The sequence below is a fragment of the Clavelina lepadiformis genome, chromosome 8, assembly GCF_947623445.1.
Source record: "Clavelina lepadiformis chromosome 8, kaClaLepa1.1, whole genome shotgun sequence".
In the NCBI taxonomy this organism is placed as follows: domain Eukaryota; kingdom Metazoa; phylum Chordata; class Ascidiacea; order Aplousobranchia; family Clavelinidae; genus Clavelina; species Clavelina lepadiformis.
The window spans coordinates 12,643,536-12,670,843 of NC_135247.1; the positions used below are offsets into that span (position 1 = coordinate 12,643,536).

General features: G+C 36.2%; 1 protein-coding gene across 2 annotated transcripts; it reads right to left on the bottom strand.

The window, feature by feature from the left end:
• Positions 1–27,032, bottom strand: LOC143468213 (uncharacterized). Of its 2 annotated transcripts, XM_076965257.1 has the most exons (14): positions 26,810–27,032; positions 24,335–24,502; positions 20,569–20,695; positions 14,962–15,129; positions 14,720–14,891; positions 14,505–14,615; positions 12,926–13,064; positions 12,688–12,833; positions 10,333–10,535; positions 6,064–10,030; positions 5,800–5,940; positions 4,165–4,278; positions 3,940–4,082; positions 1–1,929 (listed from the first exon to the last, which is right to left on the bottom strand). In XM_076965257.1, the coding sequence occupies exons 1-14, from the start codon at positions 26,928–26,930 to the stop codon at positions 1,554–1,556; spliced, it is 6,096 nt and encodes a 2,031-aa protein (XP_076821372.1). In that variant the 5' UTR covers positions 26,931–27,032; the 3' UTR covers positions 1–1,553. The 2 variants fall into 2 exon arrangements, with proteins under 2 accessions (XP_076821372.1, XP_076821373.1); XM_076965258.1 differs by lacking the exon at positions 1–1,929 and having other exon boundaries at positions 3,942–4,082; positions 5,778–5,940.
• Positions 27,033–27,308: the final 276 nt, after the last annotated feature.

Sequence of the window (27,308 nt, forward strand, 5' to 3'; positions counted from 1 at the left end):
TGTTTAGTAATTTTCTTTAATAACATTTGCAACAGCACACCGTTACTAGCAATAGGTGTCAAAGCGTCGATACCGCATAAACGACAAACTCATAAACAAATCATGATTTGTAGTAATGTATGCTAACGCTAAGTAAGATACCTTGATATCAACGCCAGAAATTATAATTTATGGGACGTTTTCTCTTGCGAAGCCGGATTATTTTAGTGCCGCAACATTTATACGTGGCCATAGTAAGGCCCAACAATGTACAACCGCATCGTTATATATGCAAACACGGAACTAACAAATTAACCTCATTAATTCATTAAGTGAATTGTGTAATTACAATAACTTGTCCACGACCAAATTCGTGCAGGGTTATTCGAATGCTTTAAATGCAAACATATTGCCTGTGCTAAACTGCTCGAAAGCAATACAAGTCAAATTCAATTCCGCTAGTATAGATAGCTACACCTACAACAGAATTAATTTCTTGTCATACCATACATGAAAAACGTAGTTTGAAATACACCTGTAGCGCAAAGGTTACAAAATAAAGCCGCACCCTTTATCTTAACAGTGGGATAAAGGAAAAAATAAGAAACTCAAGCTTGACAGCATTCAAACACCTACAGTGAGTAGATGCCACATACTATACAATTGCAATTTCACAAATCAAATACATATAAAGTAATACACATTAGAAGTTCTGTTAGGCGTTTCGTAAAAACGATCTTGACACTCTTGCAACAGCAAAAAGCACCAACGATTTTAGATTATAATTAGTAAACAAGGCAAAATAAGTGCATTAGTGTTCACCAAACTTATCTACAGAAGATATACTCAATTGTTATGCAAAGCAAGCAAAAAGTAAAAATAGTAAAACGACAACATGGCAAATAAAAACAAAAATGGCACCAATATGGCAGTCAAACATTAACTAAAAAAGGATATCAATCAATAAAGCACTCTAGACAAGCACCACTTAACACTTTGCATTGTGCAAAGTATCTATAATTCTACACACATTTCCACCATGTAAAAGATGATACGAACGAAATATGGAACATCAATAATCATAACAATCTTTTTAGAACAATTTGTCTTACTAAGTTAAAACAGGGAAGTACTCTATAAAACAATAAAAAACATACAATATTAGCAAAATGGCGTAATGCTACTCATTAAAACCAAAGTAAACACCACAAAAACTGAACAATTTAAAACATAAAAGACCCAAAATATTCACTCGCCAATTTATGAAAAGTTCCATTGTCATTACTGAGCCATTAGTATTCCGAAAAAGAGTTAATTCATATGCAAATATGCAAAAAATTGTTTGTGTGGTTTAAAAATTACAAAATAAATCACTTGGTAACTGATGAATATGATTCATCACCAGCACTGGATGGACAAAATTACACTCTGAGCAACAAGAAATGGTTAGAGCATGATCGTAAAAGTAAGTTAAAAAAACATTTTAAACAAAAAGCAATACTGCAATGAATTAAAACATTATTTGCATACGTTTTACATTATACTTGTTGAAAATTTTACTATGCCTTAAGTAATCATGGGTCAGTTTGTGCTGCTTCTGATAAGCATGGATCATTTACACCTGACAGTTTATCAAATAATTTATTTTCTGGAGATATTATCGTTTTAGCCTCATTCGCTGATGAAACTGTTGATTCAAAATTTTCAGAAAACTCCGGAGCAGAATTAGCACGATTCCGTATGTCCAACTGCTTTTCTGGTAAGCCTTTTGAACGTTCATGAACTATACCTTTCTCCACTTCCGAAGTTGGAGTTGGAGCCTTTGTTGGCGGTGGAAACTGGAACACTGGACGTTTCTTCATTAAAGCAGATTTCAACAAGGAACCACTGTTATTTCCTGAAGCAGTACCAGGTCGCTGAATTATGCCAAAGGCAGGAGAACTACCAACGCTGAAAACAAACCAAGTGGTAAAGGAGTTGTCAAACCTTGAATATTGCTATTTCTACGAAAACTTTGGACTTTTACGTTACAATACAAAAAATTCCTATCAAACTAATCAGATGAGGGCGACAAACAGTACAGCGACGATATTTAGTCACTTTTCCTATATTAGTGTTATGTAACTAACCTATGAATTTCAAGTTTCTGTGTTATTTGTATAAAAAATTAGAGCGGTCACTACCTAGAAGAACGGCATGCGTCAATTAATTGACGCATTGTGACACTTTATGTAACTTGTGGACAAAAAACAACTCATGAATTCCACGCTGGAGTTCTGAAGTCAGTAAGAGAAATACCCTGAAGGATTGAGCTCATGCTTTGGTAAAGTAGTTCAAGATAACTGTGGTGAAATCCTTAGCTTTATTTTGTGTTTGTTTTCAGACTCAGTATTACAGTAGGCAACTTCTGAAAACAAAAACAGTTACAAAATGTCTAGGCAGAGATGCAATGCGTGCAATTGCAAAATCTTCCGTCAGACTGCTCTGATGGCGACATTTCTGACAATGAAATCGACGCAACGGTAAATGCTGCAATAGCCAGTGTTCAGCAGGCAGGTAAATCTGAATCGTCAGATTCGAGTGAACACGAGTCTGATTCACCTAGCCAAGCTGCACAACCTGTGGCGGACGGAGGAACAGGCATGGTTTCAAGGAAGAGATGGATCAAGATGGCAAAAGACTGCTGTATCATCTGTTACTCAGGGCTGCTTACAATCTCATAATTTTCTTCAATTTCTACCTGGACCAACATCTTATGCAACCAGTCGTGTAGTTTCTGGCTGCCCAGTTTCATCGTCCCGAATATTGTTTGATAAACCAATGTTGAGACACATCAGAAAATGTAAAGTTCAAGAAGGAAAGAGAAAAACTGGAGATCAGGCTTGGAATGTGACTTTGCATGAACTAGAAAAATTTATTGTCTTGATGGTTGCTCGTGGCGTAATAGGAGGACGTAACTTCCCTGTGATGAGTTTATGGGGTACATCATGGGGATGTCCAATGTTTTCTCAAACCATGCCAACTGCCAAGAAACAGGTTTTTGAAAATCATCAGATTCCTACGCTTCGATCTGAAAACAGAAAGGCAAAATCTTATCCACGACAAGTTTGCACTCGCTTCACAACTTTGGAACAGTATTATTTCTAATTGCCAAAAAGCAGTCGTTCCACAATGGAACATTACAGCGGAAAAGCAACTGTTGCCATGCAAGGCACGCTGCAAGCTCATACAATATATGGCCAATAAACCAGATAAGTTTGGTATAAAGTTCTGGCTGGTAGTTGATGTAGAAAACAAATATTTATTCGACAATTTTCCTTACGTAGGAAAAGTTGATACAAGGGACCCCAATTTGAGTGTACCAGGTGATGTTGTATTGAAACTAATGGCTCCGGTTTTCCGGGCAGGTCACAATGTCACATGCGATAATTTTTTCAGCTCCCTTGATCTGGCATTGCGACTAGCAAAGAAGAAGTGTAGTCTTGTTGGAACATTGCGTAAGAACAGGAGAGAAGTCCCAGAAGAATGCAAGAAGGAAAAGGATTTGCACGAAACAGAAGTCTTCAGGTATGACGGCCAAACGGCAAATACACTCACTTCCTACCAATGCAAAGCAGCAAAAATGTGGTAGCTTTGAGCATTTTACACCCAGACGTTCAAGTGCCTACCAATGAAAATCCGAAAATGAAACCCAACTCAATAAGGTATGATAATATTACGAAAGTGCGAGTGGATTTCTATGACCAAATGACAAGGGTGTACTTCGTAAAATCAGGAAGCAGGCTGTCTGTGCATGTATTTTATAACATGGTTTATATGGCTCTCATAAACAGTTGGATTATCTTCAAACACATATGTCAGGTGTGACAGGCCCAACCTAATGCTATACTGGTGACACATATAAAGTAAAAGTTCTAGCTTAATGATGTTAGTGTTACGTCATTTAGAAACCTACACTACCTTCCTCCAGAAAGCGGACCAGATCCCCTAGCTGATGAGATACCTCCAAAACCTCGAGGTGGGTAAGGATACACAAATACTGAAGGTGATGCAGGTGCCACTTGAGAAGGACTGATGATATGAAATAAAGTTGGTGTAGCAACCTGTAAAAATCAAACAAATATCGATTCTGTTTAGATTTTATGCTTTTATGACAGGAAACTACGGCAGTTTAAGACTTCACACCTGCATTCCAGTACCACTTTGATTGGAAAGATTGTTCCCAGGATTAAGACACACTGGAGCAACAACAAGTGGTTGAGGTCGTATTCGCATACCTCCCAATGTTGGGGTAATAACCTGTGAGTATTTGGGTTAGAAATCATTTCCTTAAGCATATGATGCATACTGAGTTGCAAATTCAACAAGTTATGAAAACAAACAAAAATTGCCAGAAATTTGAAAATGAATTTGACAGTCTCTATTAGGACAAAAAGACTACGATCAAATCCACAAATCACATTAGAAACTCTAAACCTTAATGCTTAAACATTTATGTATCAGTTGCAACCTTTCTCTGTCATGGGATATTGAGAAGCTGGCCTCCAGATAATGTTATTTTGTGAAAATTTAAGCACTTTTGATGTGGTTTAGCATTTCCACCGAGCCCATACTGTTTGGTTTGTAAAGGGAAATTGTGAGTATTTGAAATCTTCTAAGAAAAGTTTTCTTTATCCAATGCCTAAGCTGAGTTATATTACAGTGTATAGCCTGGTTAAACACTGACCTAATTCAATATTGTTGCACCATGCATACGTTTTTGACCAAATAATTATAGAATGATGACATAGTCAACTTCATGAATGGTATTAAAACACAAAATTACCTGGAAGCAATATCTTTAACTATTTTTTTGACCCATGAATGCTTTATATAGGTTTCATATTAGTCAATAATGCTTTAATTTAAAGGTATTCAGATGATATTAAGCAAAAACCAACACATTCTATAATGATTATAACCAATTTATTCATAATAAGTTTGCCGGTAACTCAAATTGTAATCGATTTTCCAGTAGTAGGTAACAAATAATTTTTATCCTGTGTAGAATTGAAATCAGTCGCTAACTACTTGGCAGTTTGGCATGGTGAAAATAGTTTCTTAACACACTGCACGGTCAATTAAATGTGAATTAAAACAGCAAAATCGTTAGAAGGTTTACAGTTTACGGACATTGATCTACCACATTTCACCTAATATTTTTCATGTTTTTTCGAAGCTAATGTAACAATTTTATGACTTGTATTAGAGTTAAAAATACCTCCTTACTTGATTGATTAATGTTTTATAAGTAATCATGCAGGCTCTGGAAGGTGTATGAAAAATGATTGATTTATTTATCCAAAACACAGTTTGTTCAATTAACTGATTAAAATCTAAGAAAAATCGACTATTTAATCGAATATCGGATGAGTTTTTGCATAATTTTTCAATTTATTTGTAACAATAATTATCTACAAAGGCTGAATACAAATCAAAGAAAACCATTTAAATTAAAGTTAACTCAATTATTTGGGAAGAGGCAATCGCCCCAACCATGATCTGATCATTTTGATTGATTGGTTGGTTGGTTTCATTAACTTTTTTCACAAAAAATTCTTTCACAATTTTCAACTAGAAATTCGATGTTAGTCTGGTTGTCTCTTTTGCACAGGTACAAAAACCAAACTCATGTAACTATATGGATATAGTCCTGCTTTCAGCATAATTCAGGTGTCATCACAATAAACTAAATCATAATCCTATTTTTGTGCAAAATGGTCCTAAATTGTAGTGAAAATTTGCTTGCTTTATATTACTTAGGTTCAAAAGGAAGGCAACCTGAATTCCTGATGGAGTATTGAGAGGTGATGGAGAAAGAATATTGGTTAAATCTGAGGATTGAGTATTGAGGGAAAGTACAAGACCAGCCTTGCCCCCAGATCTAGATCTAAGCAATGATGGTCTTTCAAGTGAAGTTTCCTAAAGAAATAACACCAATTTTAGTTAAAAAACTATATATAATTTTCTTGACTTGATGACAATGTACAGTATAGCACTATGTATAAAGAAAATAAAACAAGAAATGTTGAGGTATATTCATACTTTAACGTTTTCTTCTGATGTGGTTTCTTTAGGACTTGAAATAGTCTGAGGGTTTGTAACGAGCTTTGGTGAACTTTTCAAATTATCACTTTCTCCATCAGAGGGTGGATCAACAACAAGACTTGGTACACTTGGTGTGTCTTCACTAGAATAATTTTGATCTAAATGCTCTGCAGTTTGTTCTTTCATTGCCAGCTTGACTGGATCTTCACCAGAATTTGATTTTGCAGGGGAATTATAAGAAATTATTAAGCTTTCTTGTGAAACAGGCTCTTTAGTAGATAAATTTTTATGTTTGGTTTTTGGTTCAGGTGATCCCTGAAAACTAAATACTTGAGATGAATCTGATGTTGCACCAGCAGTATTGCCAGCACTAACTGGACTTGTCACTTGAATGTTTGATGACATTTGCAATGCATCATCTTTAGCAGAATGGGCAACAGAACGAGTCAGTTGGCTCTTTTTGTTTGAATTAAATTTTGTTTTCAAACTTTCACCATCTTCAGGGGCATCATTAGATTTAACTTTGGCAGAAGATTTACCACTAGAATCTGGAGTAAAAAACATTGTTGATGTCCCAAAACTGGATGCAGGCATGAAAGTAAAGAACTGTGGGGTGGATGATGAACTGCGCCCTGATGTTCCAGGTTGCACCGGAGATGCTTTGCAAAGAATGGAATTTAATCGATTAGATGGAGTAACTAAAGTGCCTGAATGGAGAAAAACTGGTGTAGTCAGTGGTTGAGACTGACAACTTGTTTGCGACATGTCTTCTGGTACAGATGTTTGAACAAAAACTGGGGTGATATGCTGCAATACCGCTGGAGTTCTTAATGGAGGGAACTGCACACTGCCAGAAATTGGCACCAAACTCTCTGAATTTGATGCTATTTCAATAGTAGATTTAGAACTTTGAAACAGATTACTTTGGTTGTCTGCTGACTGAACCAAATGTAATTCATTTGCATCTTCTTTGACAATAGACTCTTCATCAGCACTATGGTCAGATTTATCTGTGTCTTGATCCTGGATTTCAATAGTTTGATTGGAATTGTTTGTCTGTGGGTAGGGTTGTTTTCTCTTACGTCGGCGCTTTGGTGTGCAAGTATCACCAACATTGTTTGTTCCTGCAGCAAACTCGCTGGGCTTACGAAATGCTGACACATTAACTTCCCCACCTTCAAAATCTTTGGGTGTGAATATATGAAAACGTATTGGCTTTTCATTACTTTTTTTGTCTACAGTGACATCAGCGCCTTCGGCATCTACCCTTCGTTTCTTCCCAGCAGGAGCAGGCAACAAAACCTTTACAGGTGACCCATCTTCAGGGGTTACATGCATAACTGTCGAATGGGTAGGAGAAGTTACATCAGTTGGTGTATTTAATGGTTGGGTTGGTGTGTTAAGCTGGTGAGTTGGAGTATTCAAAGTTTGAGTGGGAGTGCTAACACTCTGTGGAGTATTTAACGAATGAGTGGGAGTCTGTAGTTGACTAACGGATGGGGTAAGTTGATGAGTAGGGGTGTTCAAAACCTGTGTCGGGGTTTTGAGATGTTGATCTGCCTGCCCCTCACATTTGTTAGCATCATTGGTTACAGTATCATCACACCAGCTACCAGATGGAAGACTAAGAACCGGAAGAGATTTCTCATTTGGCCAAGCAATCAGTAAATGACTATCAGGGTTCATAAATGTCTCTGGTATGTAACCAAGTGAGCCTGCACTACCCAAAGACCCAGGCAAACTTTTTAAACCAGATATTGATGATCCTCTAGATTGTGTCGTCTCTTTTTGGGATTTGTCAGCTGTGTTGGATTGATCTCTACCCTCATCAGAAACACATGTCTTATTTTCCTCATACGTTGTTTCGCATTGGTTTTCATTTATTGGTTTGTCCATCTTGGACTTCTCCGATTTTGTAATGTCCATGGTTTGGCCCTGCATTCGTAGAGCAGCTACACGACGACTAACATGTGCTGGTGGAAACCTAAATACAGTGCTGTCCATAGCCTGGCCTTTACCAGAAGAAGCAGATAAACTGTCCTCTTTTCCACTGTTTGTAGACTCAAGTTTGGAATCGATTACAGGAATTATTACTGGAGTAAGTGCTGGTGTAAGCGGAGTCATGGGTAAAAGACCTGGACTATCTATAGTAGCACGGAGCCTGTCACGACTAAATCGCTTTGACCTATCGCCAATTGGAGCTCCCCTTGGTGGTGATTTGCCAGCTTCAAGCGGAGCCGTCTGTTTGCTGTTAGCTGTAGATACAACGTCAATGGATTCTAAATTCACTTGCTCAGGCAGGCTTGCATCAGTTGTTTTCGTGTTAACTACTGATTTTGCTACCGCAGAGGAAGAGGTTTGGTTGTTTTGTAACAATTGTACATTTCCACTTATATCTTGTGCTGACTGAGAACCAGTTGGCATTGTCTGTTGCTGTGCATAATGTGGCTTGTGTGTTTGTGTTTCTACTTGTCGAGCATCATCCCATTGACTTTGTGTTGAAGACTCAACAAAGTTTTGAGAAGATGGCATGCCCTGTGATACTACCTGCAGTGGCAGAGCTTTAGTAGTTTGACCATAGCCATCTTTTACAGCACATTCTAGGCCCTGCCTCTGCCCAAGTGGTTTATTCTCATAAAAATTGGACTGGTTTGTTTCTTCCATTTCCATTTCAGACTGCATATAGGGCTGGGAACTAATGCAATGCTTTTTGACTTCACCATCTTGAACAACAGATTGAGCAATTGACGGCTGTGTAGCAAACCAACCCATATTGGAAAACAAAGAGTTTCCTTGTGTAGGCATAACTGCAACAGGAGTAAGCGTAGGCTGGAAGTACTGATGTGGTTGCCCACCTTGAGAAAATCCTTGGCGTTTGTTTTCATTTACGGTGGAATTTGAATTATAGTTCTGCTGATCACAAGTTTGATTCAAAGCCATATTGGAATCCGACACAGGAAACATAAAATGGGGTACATCAGCGCTCCAAGCTTGTATATTTTTACTATCTGCTTCACTTTGAATTCCTGGTTGAGCCAAGTAAGACGCTGAGTACATCTGGATTGGTGTCAAGGGCATTCCAATTTGTTTCCAGTTTTCAAAGTCATTCGCAGTATAGTTCCCATTTTTATCATGGGCATTTGGTACGGCAGGGCTAAGGAGAAGAAAAGATTGGCTTGCAAACTGAGATGGCATACTTAAGTCCTGTTCACCCTGATTACCATCCGGTTGCTGGGTTTGAGCAAGAATTAGCGGTGCCATACCAGCGTGGAAAAAACTATCTTGTTGCGGATTACCAGTATTTGTAGTAAAATAGTAAGCTGGTGGAGCATGTTCCATATTGCCACTAGGGTCTGCTGAGCCAGCAATAAATGGATTGGAATAAAACTTGGGTTGACCATCCTTGAGGCGACCCTGTTGTGAGTAGCTTTCTTGCTGAATACTATGTGCTTCCTGATAATGACCATGCTCTGGTCCTCTATGAGGAGTATTTTGCATGGCAGGGTTGTTTCTGATAAGCTGTTGTTGGGCTGCAATTGACTGCACCATTGTTTCACTTGCTCTATTCAATGTCTTAGAAATATAATTGGGCTGGGTAACTTGGCTGTCATAAGTAACATTTTGGGAATTTGAATAAAAATTATTATTTTGACTAATTACAGATTGTTGACCAAAGCCAGCTTGTGCACTGTTTTGGCCAGAAAAATTTCTTCCAACATTATTTGCAGTTGGAAGCAACCCAGTGTTATTTTCTTGTTGATTGGATGCCATGTAAATTTGAGAGTTGTTAGTCTGTTCATTCTGCTGAGGTCTTTGCAATGCCTGATATACAACTCCATCATCACGAACAAAGGCAGAATTTTGTCTCATCCCTGAAAACATATTGATCATTCCACTGTCATGAATAGTCTGATTGGGAGGAGGTTTTGGAGAATTTGCCAGTTGATAGGGCAATCTATCACACCTAAATAAGTTAATGATGTTTACAATTAAATTGTCGAAAATAGCGAGCATAGGACAAACACAATTAAAAAATTGTTTCAAGAACTGCAAAATCATAATTTTTGGTGCTCTCCAACAATGTGCAAACTCACCAATCTTGTAAACACTGAAATCTTTACCGAAATTATTTGACCAGAATATTTACTTCGTAGTGTTCATTGATGTAAAAATGTACATGTTTTTGATGATACTTATAATTTACAGCAGTCAAAATATAATATTTACATAAGATATGGCTTCAAGCAACAACAAATTACTGTATACCTGTTGTTACTATTATTCACGTTGCTGATGTGCCCATCAGTGTTAAGAGCTTCACTATTTTGTGTGCTCATACGACCATCATATTGCACTGGAAATCTGTCCAATTGCCCCATCCCAGAAAAAGCTTCAATGTCTTTTTCAGTTTTTGGAAGCACAACTTTACTGTACGACCCCGCACGTTTCGTTTGATTGCGGACCTTTTCCTATATAAAACAAAATTATATCAAATATAAACGACTTAAAAATTTTCCCATAGTGTTACTTACAATATATAAACTGGAAAATTATTGAAAATTATAAACGACTTAAAAATTTTCCCATAGTGTTACTTACAATATATAAACTGGAAAATTATTGCGCCAGGCCAGGGGAATGTATGGCAAAAATCACCCGGTTGAGTTCTTGTGGAATAAAAAATATGATCCAAAAATATTTTCTGACATAATGGCAAGGGATTGTTTTGTGGAAATAAAAATATTTCTGAGGTTAGACAACAAAGACAGACGTAGATTGGCAACAAACAAATCTGTACATATCCGAGAGACTTTTGAAGTCGTTACTTCTAACGTCCTCTACTACTACACACCGGAATGGAGCCTTACCATTGACGAACAGTTGCTCCGAATGAAAAACAGATGCCCTTTTATTGTTTTTATGCCAAATAAGCCGGACCAATTTGGCATGAAATTTTGGGTTTTAGCGGAAGTCAGTTCCAAATACGTTTGCAATTGTTTGCCTCATCTAGGTTCTAAAAACAGCGAAATGGCAAGCCACTTGCTGAAAATGTGGTGATGCGGCTCACAGAAAGCTTACACAAGAAAGGATATAATATTGCGATGGATAATTTTTTCACATCTGTGAAAACTGCTGGGTTACTGAAAGGAAAAGACACAACAGTTGTTGGAACAGTACGTGCCAATATCAAACGAATTCCTAGAGAAATAGCCAAAAAGGACAATGAGAAGTTCTCCAGCAAATTTTTCTACAAAAATGAAAAAAAGTGCTTGCTTCTAAATTACCAATGTAAGCAAAATAAAAACGTTAATCTTATTTCAACCATGCATGATTCTCCAGTGACGGACTCAACAGAAAAGAAAAAAAAAACACTTGTTATTCAATTTTATAACCACAACACAGCTGGTGTGGATGTGTTCAATCAAATGACTAGGCAGTACACAACACATGCATCAACTACAAGATGGTCAATTGCCATTTGGATTAACATTTGGATATTGCTGGACTGAATTCATGGATCTTATTTTAGAAAGCCTCAAGAAGCAAAATCAGTCATCGTGCATTTATCTTGCAACTGGTCGATGAGCTGAGCAGCGCTTATGTAGCAAACAGTGCAAAGCTCAGACATAATGAAACAAAGGAAGATCTCCCCAGACCTTCCGAGAAGCGACGGAAATGTGTTGGGCAGCAGTGCAACAATAACATTGTAACCATTTGCCAGCACTGCCGAAAGCCAACCTGCGGAAGATGTGGTACTGGTGACTGGAAACTTACTGAGTGCAACGAAGCATCTTGCAGCAAGAATAACTACTAAGACATCTTCAAAAAAACTGCAACTTTAGTTAAGAACTCACAATTTGTTGTTGTAACTTAGTTTAAAATGCAACAACGCAGGTGTCGATTTTGACACCTTCCGTCATTAAAGGTATAAACTTTCTTCTGTCGTTCTAGTGCTAATCACCCTTAAATCTTAATGAACCCATGTCATTTTTTGTTACAGTAGAATACGCTTAATATGACCATTTGGTATTGTCCAGAATTTTGCCATATAAAATTCTCCGTTTACTATGACCAATTTTCGGATATTATGACCACTTTTTCCATCTTTTTCAGGTTTTTTATCATTTTTTGTGTGTCAATTATGCAACTTGACAGTGGCAATTGTACTACATGCAATCTCATTTCACAGCAGAATTTCTAACCCATAATTAATTGTTCATTTTTATATAGCCCAACGCCTCACACATTTGCGGTCTTTGTACTGTAAATAAGAATTTTAGATGTTAGGCTACAAACCACCAAATAAAAATAATTTAAGTTTACACATCTAAGAATTTTTAAAACACAACACGAGCAAAAGTTTGAATGTACACCGCACTGTCTTGCCATAAAGTAGCACCCGTTCATAGCATCACTGAGCATCAAACCTGGGAACTGGATTATTTCTATACGATGAACTGAATCATTACAGCAGTTTTATGATGGAGATTATTGTTTTATTAACATACTATTGAAATTAACACTATAAAACATCAGGAATTAAACTATAAATTGGTTACATTAAAAATGCTTATATAGAATAATAGCTGTTTAACCACTAAACTAGGGTTGACTACTAACCTTCCAGTATTTCTTTAAACCATGTTCTGGCAAACTTTTCGGATCCTTTTTCAGATGATCTCTTACTCTTCGAATTTTTTTGAAACTACAACCAGTTACCCAGTGAACGAGGTTTTGACAGAAACTGTTTTGACCATCCAAAGATGCTTTAATACAATCCACCATATACAGTTAGTACTACATAACACTAATTTATGTAGTTTACAATATACAATAGTTTATTGAAGTGCAGTAATACCTGATGCTAAAAGCACCTCAGCTACAATTTCCTGAGCAACTCTCTGTCCACTTCCTTCCAAGCGACGCCGCCAATCCACAATTTTTTCAAAATGTTGCTTGACCAGCCAACTAATGCAATTTCGACAGCAACATTGACTCTAAATGTCAAACACAATACATTGTTAGCCACAGATTTACTGAACAACAAAATAAACCGATTTATACATTCAACCAACCAGCATGAAGTTGTTTAACTGTTTCTTAAATTTTTTATTAAAAAAAATCAGATACTCGTTGTGTGGTTTCTTATTCTATTATTCACAAATGAAGTGGAATACACTAAAGGAATGCCATATGTTGGACAACGTTCAATAAACAAAAAAGCTTCTTTTTTCTTTTGAAAGTAACTTTAATGCTGGATGTTCGAATTTCAGACTATACTAACATATCATCGTCAAGTCAGAAAATTGGGTGTTCACTAGATGCTATTTACACAAAAAACATCTTTTGAGGGGATTTATAGTGGTTTGTGTACGTTCCGATTTTGACTGCACAATGAATGCAATTACATCAGAACAAATATGTTTGTCTTTGTACATTGCTGAATGTAATTCAAATATTCATTTATTTACTCATATTGTATTAATAGAAAGTACAATTCTGGGATTCACAAGTTATGCTTTAACATCTGGCATTACAATTTTTGTCTGGATGATAAAATGAGGAAAATGTGTGAGAATCGAAACTTGCACAAAGGCTAGCTTGGCAAACGGGGTTCAAAACGACGAGGAATCAGGAATTACTGGATTTAAGCCGTGCAGCGGCTTTCCCAAGTCCGAGGTTAAAAATTACAATACCATAACAATTCGCCTCACTGAAGAAGATTAATTGATTAAGAGAAAAATGCCAAGGGCAAAACAAAAATAACATGGTTATTGGTTACCGCATTTGTTCCAATAGAATAGGTAACTTCTATTCATTTTTTGAAAATTTGAAATTATTCCAAAGACGGCTTTTAATTTTTTTCTTGCCAGTAACGAATGTTCTTTCTTGATAAGGTAAACTTTTCACACTTCCTAAAAACGTATTTAGTAGAGTAATATTTTAGCATCATTTCATGAACTTTCTGCTCATTTTAAGTCATGTCGTCCACCTTCTTATCAAGGGCGCCTTTTAATCAAGTAAATATAATATTTTGAATCAAGATCAGACTAGGATTGTCATGCAATTTGGAATACCTTGTTTCGCACCAGAGCTTATTATGCAAAAGCTAGCTTAAAAGTTGTTATGATGTTATCACTTATTACTTATTACTAGTTATGAATAACAAATATTTTGCATCCACTGCCAGAAGTGAAAACTGTTACCCAATACAAAATTGATGTAATCTGTAAATAAAACTTCTGAATGTACTGTGCAAATGCAAAAAACATACTTGCTGCTTTGCTGCACGTTCAAACGCGTATGTGTGTGATAACAGATTGGCCCCACCTGTGCTTGCTTGCAATTTTGTGGTGTTACGCATGTAAGATGTGGTAAGGTAATTGTATCCAGTAAATAGTCAGAAAATGAAATTGTAAGTAGTTAAGTAAACTAACAGCACTTTGTTGGTTGTTTGCCATTTCTTGCAGTTGTTGTAATGATATAAGATGGCGAGGAACTTTTGATGCTCGTTCAGCCTTGTTTGTTGCTACTAAACGTGACGTTTTCTGTAAAGTGTGTTAACATATTCAAACTTATAGCCATGCCTACATTTTTCATATTCACAAAAATCACATTTGCCTTTATAGTAACTGTATATAGTTAACTTAACCTGTGGATTTGTTCGGAGTTTTTTATATAAAAAATTTATGGAGTAGCCAAGTAATTTCTGTGCAGCTTTTTCACACAATGAGTACTCATTCCTCAATTTTCCACGTTTCTCCAACACATAGTCTTCGTACTTCTTAGATCGTTTTCTACCATTGCCTAAGCCAATCATCCCTCTGGAAATAATACCATGCCATAACCAACAAAATAATAATGAATAAATAAATATAATGCACAATAGTTTACCGTAATTCTTTGAGTGGTTTTCCATCTGAATTATCACTAGTTACATTATAGCATTTTTCTTTTTTTAATTCAGCAGCATGATGTAGAATGTCAAGCATCTCTTTTGCTCTGGTGAGTTGAATTTGAGTTATGGAAGAAAGATCCTTGGCAACTATTTCAGATTCATTTCTATAAAAAAAATTAAATGTCTAAAACAAATGGATGTAAAAGTATTGTATACAGCCGTGGTTCCCAACGCATGGGTCGCGACCCAAAGTTGGGTCGCCAAGTTATTGTTTTGGGTCGCTTGCTTTTTAGGCATATTGTATCTTGAGCGAAAAATTACAATAAAAAAATTGAAAACTTGAAGAGATCACAAAACTTGAAAATATAAACTCCAAGACATGAAGCATTTTATGTCGTGAAATGAGAAAGCTGTTCTGCGTGACGCTTGAGTAATTTCGCATCAGTTGCATTTTGTCGTACAAAGAGCTCCCGCAGTGAAAAAGTTTTGAGCGCGTCGTGTGAACTTATTTCATGCAATCCGCAAATGATCCAAACTGTGTGAATAAGCCAGTTGAATTTTTTAAGAGCAAGTTGAAATCGATTCAAGATCAAAAAAGTACTGTTAAAAATACCGTTGCTGTTTACTCTTCGTATGTTGCGGCCTATCAAATTGCTAAGCAGAAAAACTACAGATGGTGAGAATTTGATAACGCCAGTTATGAAAGAAGTAGTAAAAATAATGATTGGTGAGAAAGAAAGTGAAAAGTCAAATGCAATTTCTTCATCCAACAACACAGTGAAAAGACGCAAAGTAGACATGGCTGATGATGTTCTTGAGCTGATTCTTATCCAAGTGAAGGAGTCTCCCTTTTATTCCATTCAATTGGATGAATCTGCCGACATTGAATGTTTGCCCCAATTTTCCGTCTTTATCAGCTTTATCAACAATGAAGCTGTATGAATGAAGCAAACCGCTAAAACCCAAAGGTGAAGATATTTTTCAATTGTTGGATTATTTCTTTACGGAGTATTCCATTCCTTGGGATAAATGTGCTGTCATTTGCACCGATGGCGCAGCAGCTTGTACTGGCATCAAGTCTGGTGTGGTAAAACGAATCAAAGACGAAGTCCCAAATGCTTTGTGGACTCATTGCTTTCTCCACAGAAAGGCCGTTGCTGCAAAAAATATGTCTCAAGAGCCGCACGAAGTGTTGAATAATGTTGTGCAGTGTGTAAACTTCATCAAAGCAAGGCCACTGAATCAGCGTTTGTTTTCGTTTTTGTGCACTGACACGGATTCGGATTATCAAGCTCTGCTGCTGCACACGGAAGTGCGATGGTTGTCACGAGGTCGTGTCTTAAAGCGAGTTTGTGGTTTGCGGGAGGAGATTGCTATCTTCCTGAAGCAACACAACTATGTAGGATTAGCCGAAGAAGTTTTTGGAAAGAAAATTTCAACGCAAAAGTTGCTTACCTTGCCGATATATTTGACTGTATGAATTCTCTAAATTCTCCCAATTGTTTTACGGTGATTGATCACGCCGCCAAAGTTTCTGCTTTCCACAAAAAACTCATACTCTGGAAAATTTATGTCACTAGAGATGAGTACGATATGTTTCCTGAGCTAACGCAATATATTTGTGGCAAGGAAGTTGATATCAAGCAAACTATAATTTGACACTTGGAACAACTTGCCCAAACGTTTGTGCACTACTATGGTGAATCTCTAACACCTAATAGCCAAAATGATTGGATAATTGATCCATTTGCTGGAAAGGACCTGTCTCAACTTCCCATCCATGTAGCAGAACAGTTTATGGACATGACGACAGAAGCAGCAAATCGTATTCCTTTTGCGTCCTTCAAAGACAAATACCCCAAATATTCTGCAAATATCCACTTTTGGGCTTCCATGCACAAAGTGTATCCCATAGTTTCAAAATATGTGATTCAAAAACTGATTCCATTTGCAACAACTTGGCTTTGTGAGACTGGATTTAGCGCCATGTGTGCATTGAAAACTAAACAGCGAAACCGTCTGAAAGTTGAAGCCGATTTGCGGCTATGCTTAAGTAAAGTAAGCCTTGATTTCAAAAACTCACTGACAGCAAGCGAGCACAGTTATCTCATTAGTGTGATATATGAATTGATAAACATATTATTTTCAGAAAAAGTTGCTGCTTTTGAAGTGCTGTGTATTTGCAACGCAATCTTGTGTAACTTTTAAAATCTTACGACAATTTACTTGGGTCGCAAGATTTTATAAATCTGAATTTTTTTTAAAAATGGGTCGCCTTAAAAACGAGTTGGGAACCACTGGTATACAGGATCAGGTAAGCACAAATGAACATAAAGTGTAATATATAAGAACTAAATTGTTAAGATTCAATAAATGTGATAATACAGGCCACAAGTTTAGTATAAATAGTTTAGTTTGATTAAATAAACTTGAAACATTCCAAACAGTATATTCGAACTATACTTAAATTAGTAATACAGCCTTCAGTATAGCCTTAAAAGAATGTCATGGAGCTCTTCCAGACAATATTTAATCTTAAAACCACTTCATAGATGAAAAAAAAAATCTTTGCTATTGCATCTAGCCCGGGGCCAATGGTTGGGCTTACGTATCCTATTTTTTCAAGCAAAACAACTTAAGTTCTGCACAAAATAAACAATAATATGCATAATGATTTCACAAATCAGAATTGTAACCTTCTTTATAGCGGAAGTAAATGTTCAATCAGGCCACTATTACATGAGTGTTGTCTTAGAATGAATAAAAACCAGACAGGCAACGCTTATGATAATTACCGATGCTGTATCTCCTTTCTTTCAAAAACTAGTTATTTAGCAATCAATGAAATGGGTTGAAGAATTTTAGTCACACCAAAAGTATGGTTACTGGTAAGTAGGGTTTTCGATTTCCTGGATTTTCACAGAACCGGAAAAACGTGAGAAACTTAACTCAATCCCAGGATCCCGGGAAAAAAAACAGGATTTTATAATTACACACAATGATACAAAAAGCTAAAAATGGTAAAAGCAATAAAACAACAATACATCCAATTTTTTTTTTCCATTTTTCATGTAATGTAATGAAAAGAGAATTAACAGATTTATTGCTTTTGTGACATGCTGATATGAACGGATTTTTGTGGTGGGATGCTGAGAAACACCTTGCAAAGGTTCTTCAAACTGCTCGGTCTTTTTCTGATAGCTCTTAGCAGTTTTATCGTTAGAATGCTTGATTATTGATCGGCTGCCGTCATTACATAGGCAATACTTTGGATTGGATGCATGTACAATTTTCGATATGAGCCTGAAGCCTTTCAAAAATGCTGTGATCAATAGGATTGTTGTTAACCAACTTCTATTTATGATCTATGAGATTTCTATACTTGGTATAATGAGTCGGCAGCAAGCAAGTTTAATACAAAAATCACCGGGTCATCATAGCGGACACAAATCCAATTGCACATTTTGTTGATCGCGAAGGTTGAAATTTAAACCCAATTGCAATATATTTTTGACATAACGTTGCTAACTTAGGTAACTAGAAATGTTCCCCTTTGGCCAATGCTTATTTCCAAGCACAAAGCAATAAATTACAGATGATATTCAAGAACAACCATAATCCACTCACCGCTTTGATATAATTTAACAACCTGGTCCATGACAGAGCCTATATATACAACACGGCTAGTTTTGAAAGAAACAAATAAATCAGCATCGCTACTCTGAAACTACCTAATACTTATACAGGTAACCGTTATTTGAACTTGGAAACAAGTTGTATACTGTAACAGGCGCTAATTCATCAAATGTTGAATGCAATCTCAGTTGCAGTTTCTCAACATCAAGTGGTGAACTGTGCTATAATGTGCAAAACGGCTCTGTGCTTCATGGTAGTGTCATTGTTGTTAGATGGCAGTGCGCTGAGCTGTGCTTATAAGTATTAGTCAATCAATAATTCAGATTAAATCATGCAATCTTCTCGGAATATCCTAGAATGAATTTAGAGTAAAAGCTGATGTAATTACATAATAACTTATTGGGTATAATTTAGTAAATCTGGTGATATTCTGTCTCTTTCTGTGCTTGCCTTTTTCCTATTCTGATCTGCTATTTGGTGTGTGTCAATCCTTAAGATCAATCCTCCATATGTACCAACAACCTGCCAACCTCAGAAATTTCCTGACGTCGAGCAAATTACCCGACACATCTAAACAAGTGGGAACATTCCACTGCCAACACACCACATGTCAACTGTGTCCGTACATCCAAACAACTGACCAAGTAGGCGGCTCAAATGGATTTATGCATCGCATCAGTGGAAAATTTCAATGCAACAGCACTAACGTCACCTATGCCATCTGCTATCAACGCTGCCCCAAGGCAGTTTACGTGGGAGAAATAGGATCAACCTTGAGGAAACGACTTACGGGTCACAGAATTGATATCCGTCATGAGCACAACCATAAACCAGTAACTGGACATTTAAACTCACCGGGCCATAACTTCAACGACTTACGCATCACCGTATTGCGAAAATTAATTTCTAATGACCGCCTTGATCACAGAATTGAGGAACAGCACACCATTCACTTCTTTAATTGTATTAATGACGGCCTAAACAGAGATGTCGGTTTTATGGGACTTCATAAATAAATATTCATTATTTGACTTTAATACGGCTTTATTCCCGTTTTCCTTTCATTTATCGCTTTATTTTATGTTGTTACACCATTAAGTATCTTGTGATTGCTTGGATGCATGTAGATATTATGTCACAATTGCGATTGTTGTTTCCAAGCAGATCTTCAGCGAGCAATTAAGAAATATTGTTTGTCATTTCACAGTACATTTGAAGAAGCAAGCTTATGTTGCGAAAAATTTAAAGTTAACCGTAAGAGTGGCAAATTATATCCTGTTTCTTATTTTACTTTAAAATGGTTCATACAACATCAACTTGTATAACGAGAGTGACAGAACAGAATTTAATTCATTTTAAATAAAGAAAAGTTGGTCATCAAAAACCACATGTGTCAGTGCCTGAAATCAACAATGTCTAAGCTGAATATTAATCATTGCACAAATTTATTAAAAATTAAAACGGATCACGAGGTCAAAGTTATTGAAGTATTAATAATAATTGTCACACAAACCAGCCCAACCTTTAACAAGATTTTGGGATTTTGCATTGATTTTTTTAGATTTCTTATCAATATATAATAACTGATTGATGTAAGTTGGATTTTTCCAACCTCAAAACTTTATACAGCTAGGTAGAATTTTATCTTGTGTTTTATTTGTTACTTGTTGTCATTCGTTGAATTAATGTCAGCAAATTGCGATTTTCCATCGTGCTTCATTTGTTGAGTGGATTTTTGCCTTGTATGTTTTCGATACATTTTTTCAAAGTTTTAAATTTTCAATTCTGTTTTTATTTATTTTGACCAAAGCTCTGAAGTGAGATGGTTTGAATATTATATACAAAAGAGTCAGCAATGTAATGCTCGACCCCAACTGTCGTAGCTATAGCTACTTCGTCGTATCTAAAACCAAGTATATCTCATATCCTTAGTACTTTAAATAAAACAGTATATAAGTTTTGCATACTTGTCTTTGATTAGGGCAATCCTTAAGTTCGGTGAAGAATTATCCTTCCAATGCACTCCTGCCAAGACATATTTACGGATACAACCACAAGGCTTTCCATACGTAACACAGCACTGCAGCTCTTGTGCTATAAGAAAATCAATTTAACAATAGAGACAACATACTGTTCTAACTCTAATTACTCAATATTTTTCTTAATCTATGGTATGAATAAATAGTTGAATAAAAAAAAACAATCATCAAGTAGCAAAAAAGCAAAGTGCCATTTCAAAAGACCATATTTCTGCTATTAATATCTCATAGGCATGTGCCTCGAGAAATTTTAGGTTCGTACGAACCCGAATCTCAAATAGGTTGAAAAGAAATGAATTCCAAATCTAATCATATGGGCATTAATTGATAAAAGTTCATACAAAATTTACCAAATCTTGTTCATAACATGACGCAATCGCTAAACAAATGGCTTTGCTTCAAAACAATAAGTCACTGGTCAACAAATTTCCACTTCATTTTTTATTCTGACAGGCAAATGAACTTTCTTAGATGAATTTTTTGCGCTGATTACAAATGTACATTGGTTTTTCTCTAGCACATCAAGTTTTCAAGATATTTAATTTTAATATTTTACGAATTTAGTGTTATTTTTGATTTAGACCATACTTAGTTTTGAATTAGTAAGATTAGAATATATTTTGAAAATCTTCTTAAGTACCTTCAGGATATTTTTTTGTATATTGAGGAAGTGTTTTGAACCAGAGAACCAACAAATAACCAGAAATGTTGCAGATATATCTTACTCAATTTCCAACATTGCTAATACTTTAACGATGGTATTACACCATCTACTATGCACTTAAGCAGTTTGCAAACCGTTGTTCTGCACAAGCCCCTTGCTTTTAACTCCTTCGCCCACCCACAATGCTGCAAGCAAGTTTATTTATTGATAAGAAGGTTACAAGTAGCTAAAATTCCAGGACTGTATGAAACTCTTGCCATTCTCTACTGTTATAATGCTCAGCATTAGCGGGACTATCCCACAGACACTGAAAGCAGCAGTGTTTGGTGAATCCTCCTAACATTCATCCTTCAAATGCACAGAGTATGACACTGGAACCAATGTTTTTTATTACCATTGCGTAGAAGAACACCTTTGAGACTTATTTTAAAGGAGTCTAAAAAAGATACCACTTGCTATGTGTTTCTCTCCCAACTTTTCCAACATACTTTCAATGTCATGGTAGTAGCAGAATGGTCCTTTCACTCTGAATACTGTTGGTAGACCCATTTTGCGCTTTCTGTAATGACTCACAACAACCTGCTTCAGAAAGATGCATCTTTCAACATCAACATCTTTCTGAAGCAGGTTGTTTTCTTCTAATCCCGATGCAAGCAATTTTGCCTTTTGATTGAGCAGGGTTAGGACCTATTATGAGATCATTTAAGCAATCTTGAGAAAATAAAATGGGCTTCAAACTTTCTTCTAGATCAGGCTCAGAAGCTGTTGAATCTCTCAGACCTGAAATAATTTCTTCATCACCGCCTTTTTCAACTTCATTAGTAGTAGCATCAAGTCCATCGTGAGGTGAAAGTGGTGCAGACATTGATGTGTCATGTGGAACAAGTCTTCAAGCTGAGCCTAGATTGGGGATAATCTTGTTTCTATGTTTGAGGAATAACCTTTTCCATTGATAAGACAAAACTAACGATCTTGAAAGTGTTATTTAGGTTTCCTCCATATCATAGGAATAGCAAAAGACATTGATGATGTTTGTTTGTTCAACCAATTACGCAAGTCGCTTGAACAAGAAGTACGTATTTGATGCGGAGCCCACTGCTTGTCTTCATCTTCCAATGGGCAACTGAAATACACTTTGTATAGTTTTCTAATATTTGCTCTGATTGTTCGTCGTTGAATTTTAATCGTAAAACTCCCACAAATGTAACAAAACAAGTACCGGCAATGTTCCCTCTAAGCTGCGCGCGTGCGCAAATGCGCACTGCCTGACACGGTCTCTGCGCACAGAAAATCTGTGCTGCGCACAAGAAAGTCCACCATGAATAATAACCATAATAATAGCCACAGTGCGCACGTGGCATGTCTGATGTTGCTTGCACTGGTCCAAGGGACCGCTCAGGGAGTTAGTATGTTTGCTCAGACTCGTGAAAAATTAGAGGGAACATTGAGTACCGGTATGGACAATTTCTACACTTTCTAGGAAGAATGAAACAAATGCATATACTATACACCAATCAAATTAATGCACATATATTTCTGAAACCATCAACATCTCTGAAAACAACTGATCGTTACTTCCGCCTTCCAATAAAACTTTGCTAAAAGTAAAACTACCGAAAATTGAACACCTAAAGCATACCGTATATGCCCTTAACTATTAAATATAAGACTTATTTAGCAAATGGTTGCTTATCATTATCAGTTCAGCCACAGATAGACTGCCTTCAGAAATTTCAAAGCTGAATTACAATGCATTGTAAAATCCGCAATGCCCAAGTTATTGTAGGTCAAATTTTGAAACAAAAAAATAAGAATATTTGAAATACCTGGAGTGCTAGAAAAAATAATGATATTTCTGAAATAAGCAACAAAAATGCTTTCAGAAAAACTTAAAGCCATCTCTGATTGTCAACTTTGCTGTTGACCACGGTAATGTGCATGTGAAGAAATTATCGGTGATGACATTTCTTCCAGAGCCTTTATTAAAACAGACCAGGTCCGGAACTGCGCGCTCACCAATATTTACTTGTCTGGGACCATCTATTGGTTTTCCAGTATAAAGCTGACCATGTAGCAGGTAGAGGTTAGATGCATGACAAGCCCAGGAATCCTTGATGCCATATTTAGCCGGTTTAGATGGTTTATACTGAGTACATTTAGTATGTCCTCGATATGGAAACAATTGTTCATCTTTGGTGATGCATTCATGTGGTTTGTAGGCTCTCTCCAAATTTTTATTCAGCATAGGCCAAATATTTCATATTGGTGCAGTTTAATCTTTTTGCACACGCTCTACACGAGTATTTTTGTTGTCAAAACTAATAAATCTTAGCATCATCTTGAAGCGGTCCCGAGACATAGCTGCACGTACAAGAGGCAAAGCATGTAATTTCCACATATCTTCCAGATTATCTTTGGTGTGTTCTGTGTACACCAGCAGCAATAAGGATGCCAATAAATTCTAATGAATCTATGCTAAAGCTCGACTGAGTGAAATGCCATGCAACATCACCGGAAATTTATAGGAGTTGAGTACAGGGGCATAATGAGCTGTTTGTCTGAGTATAATCGAAGTCACAGAGATAACATATCATATAGCGTTGTCCAATGTCTACGTGGCCTAACAACACATGTGATACTTCCATAGAGCACAATATTTAAACGTTCGGACCAATAAATACGGCACACCGCACAAAAAGTATAACTAACTTGGGAATTTCAATATAAAATGTATGTGGGTACAATTGTACCCATACCGCCTGTAAGCGGTGTAATATTATGCAGTCTGACAAAGGTTAAATACTGAATGTGAAAGAAGCAAAACCAATACTATACAAATGAATTTCATTGTAAGGAATGCCTTTTTAAGCTTAGCCACCAAACAGATCAACATTTCTTATCAAAGTCGATAAATTTATAAGTAATATGATATTCAGGTTTATCATTGTTGGTATTCACCGAAACTATTCAGGTTTGGGTTCATATAAGCCCATCTCTAGGCTATACTTTATTTCTCATCAAAAATTTTACCTAACGGATCATTCAGAAGAGTGGCCAAGTTAGATGCAAATTTTTCCTGGACATTAGAATGAAGGATTAACATTTCATCGTCTCCTTTGCTTTCTGATTTAATAGATCCAGCAGGCAAACGCATTTTGGTTTTCCTTGCAGATATACTTTGATTTCCAGAAGCAACCGCTGAAATAAATGCAATAACAATAAGATATATATATAAAACATTTATTAATAGTTAAAGGCATGTAGGATGTTAGTATTGTGGCTACACTCCAGAGTATTACAGTGGAACATGTATAGCAGAACATATCTAACATATCAACATAACACATCTCACATATCAACATAACACTCAAGAGTAATAATTAATTTCTTTGTGTAGAATTATGAATACAACAGAATAAATCGCTAATAGTGACACCTGAAGAGACCTCTGAAAGCAAATGTCATTTATAGGATAGGCTGTCAAGAAAGCAACTGTAAGTAGCAGTATTTATTGAATTGGCTACTAAATTTCAATAAAAAGACTATAAAATATTGTCAAAATACAAGCTTCTCAGCTGACACCACTAGTTAGTGACAATACTCAAGCACAGGTTTATAAGTTCGAGATTTTTTTTAATTTTTTTGCTGAATTTTGAAACATTTTACATTTTAAAAAGTATAGTTGGGCAAGCTCATGACCCAATAAAACGTCCTGGGTTGTAACTTGCATCCCTGGCTTTGAGAACCACTTCCATAGTCTGAAAAACGCACTATTTTTGCAATGTCTATAGTTAATGACATGGACATTTGTCTAAAGCAACGGTGAGCAGCCTTTTTCAACTCGCAGGCATCTTTGAGTGTTGCATGTTACAAGTCAGAAGTCGGCTAGGTCAAGCTTATAAGAATGTGCCAGTTGTTTCAACTTTTCTTTCAGAATAAGGTCAAGATCGGGATTGTAATAAATTGCAGGGTTGGGATGAGTAGAATCCGAAGCCGGAGATTTGGCTGGACAGCCTACCTACCTTCCTTCAGCCTACCTACTAACATGCCATGTCAAAGTAATTGTCTGTGTATTTGTCAAAATTGATTTAAATGAATACGATAGGAAATTTGTCTAAAAAAACGTGTAAGCATTCTTTTCAAGAAAAATATATCAGGCCAAATAACGGGAGGGGGCTTAAACACCAGACCTAAAGTCTGGTCAAAGCATAAATTTTTTTTCTTCCACCAACAATTTGTGTAAAATGTTAATCAACACATTTTTGAAGAAATTAAGGTAACCATGCGAGTGTCAACTTCGCTTTAATTACCTTTACGCAATTTTGCATAAGCATAACCTGTGGTTTAAATGCAGTTTTTACGCGCTATTGTGCGCAACGCAATCAACAACATGTGCACAAATACGTACCTGCGATGCTACGATAATCTATTTAAGTGATTTTGAGATACTAACATAAGTTGGTGTTTAAGTCTGTGCATGGTAAGCATGTGCAATTGATATTATATTTTTTAGAAACCAATTAACTTATCAATATTTTGTGATATTGCAGTACAAAAAACCTCAAACTGCTTCTAAGCATGTTAACTTGTATACATCATTTATATGGGTTGGGTTGATGTGAACAGGTGCTGCAGACGCATCAACTCGTTATCCTTTTTTAATTTTTGAAACAAGAGATAAGCACATTAGCAAGGCGAAACTCGCTAAAAGATTCCATGTTAAAAGGGTTCACAATAAAACCACAGTCGAACAGTAAAAAGCATCGAAAAATTGAGTTTATGCTTTGTTTTAACTGCTTGGGTGCAAAAATGGGAATTATCTTGCGACGACGTAACTATCTCCCAAGTGTCAAACCTTGATTCCGCCATTGACTGCTTCAATAAACTGATATAAAAAAACAGTCATTTTTCAATGTTGTTACCGTTACATTTTTACACTGCGTTATTGACAAAACATGGTACAGTAACTGGCTACATTTTCCTACTTACACCTTGTAGGTAACGTCACAATGGGCGTAGACTGGTCCAGTGGTAATATGCAACTGGGATGTTCATTAACCTATGATCTTTGTATTTTTTTGTTGACATGTCTTACGTTACAAGTTTGACGCAAAATAATATCATGATAGTGTTGGTAGCCAGACTTGTTTTTCTACACACGATTTTCTGCAAATTTCTTACACGGGTCTTTTATTTTCTTTTTTATACACCAGTTCAATTTTATAATTACTTTGCATGACTTTATTTAAAAAGCTAAATTAACTTTGAGTAATTAATTGGATCAGTCACTGTGACCACATCATAGACAATGCAATATGTTTGTGCGATATTACAGTGAAAACTACAACTGCTTCGGAAACATTGCTTACATTGGAGAATTTCCTCAACATTATTCCAGACGACCCTCTAAAGAATCTTTACATCCAACCCCAGTTATAGTTATACTCAAGTTCGTTCTCTAACCACTACATAACTTTAATATCTTGGCACATTTATAACTGATACCTTTGTCCTGAGGAAGAGCAGCTACAGCAACATTATGTATAGGACCTTGAACAGCAGATGCAACATCCATGGCACTCTGCCCAGGCATCATTAGAAAGCCTGTCAAACTGTTGCTATCCATCTTTAGACATGCAGGTTCAATTTGTTAATTATCATACATGAAGCAGATTGTATGTAGGCACTATACCTAACTAAAGCTATCTAACTAAAATAGAAATAACTCAATGTTCATTCAATAATAACACTAATTAATGTTGATGTTTATTAATGTTAAAAATTATTTCTCTACAATTAACACCAACCTAGAACAAATTGAAGTTTATGTTAGATATATAATTCAAAAATAACATAAAACCTCAAGTCAAATTTCTGAATGCTTAAACTTCTCGAGAAGGCTAAGACGCTAAGTGTCCTTCCCAACAAAGTACAAAAAAGTAAGAAAGCCAAAAACTTCTACGTTAAATTATAGTAAAACGTTCCAACGAAACTAAATAAATTC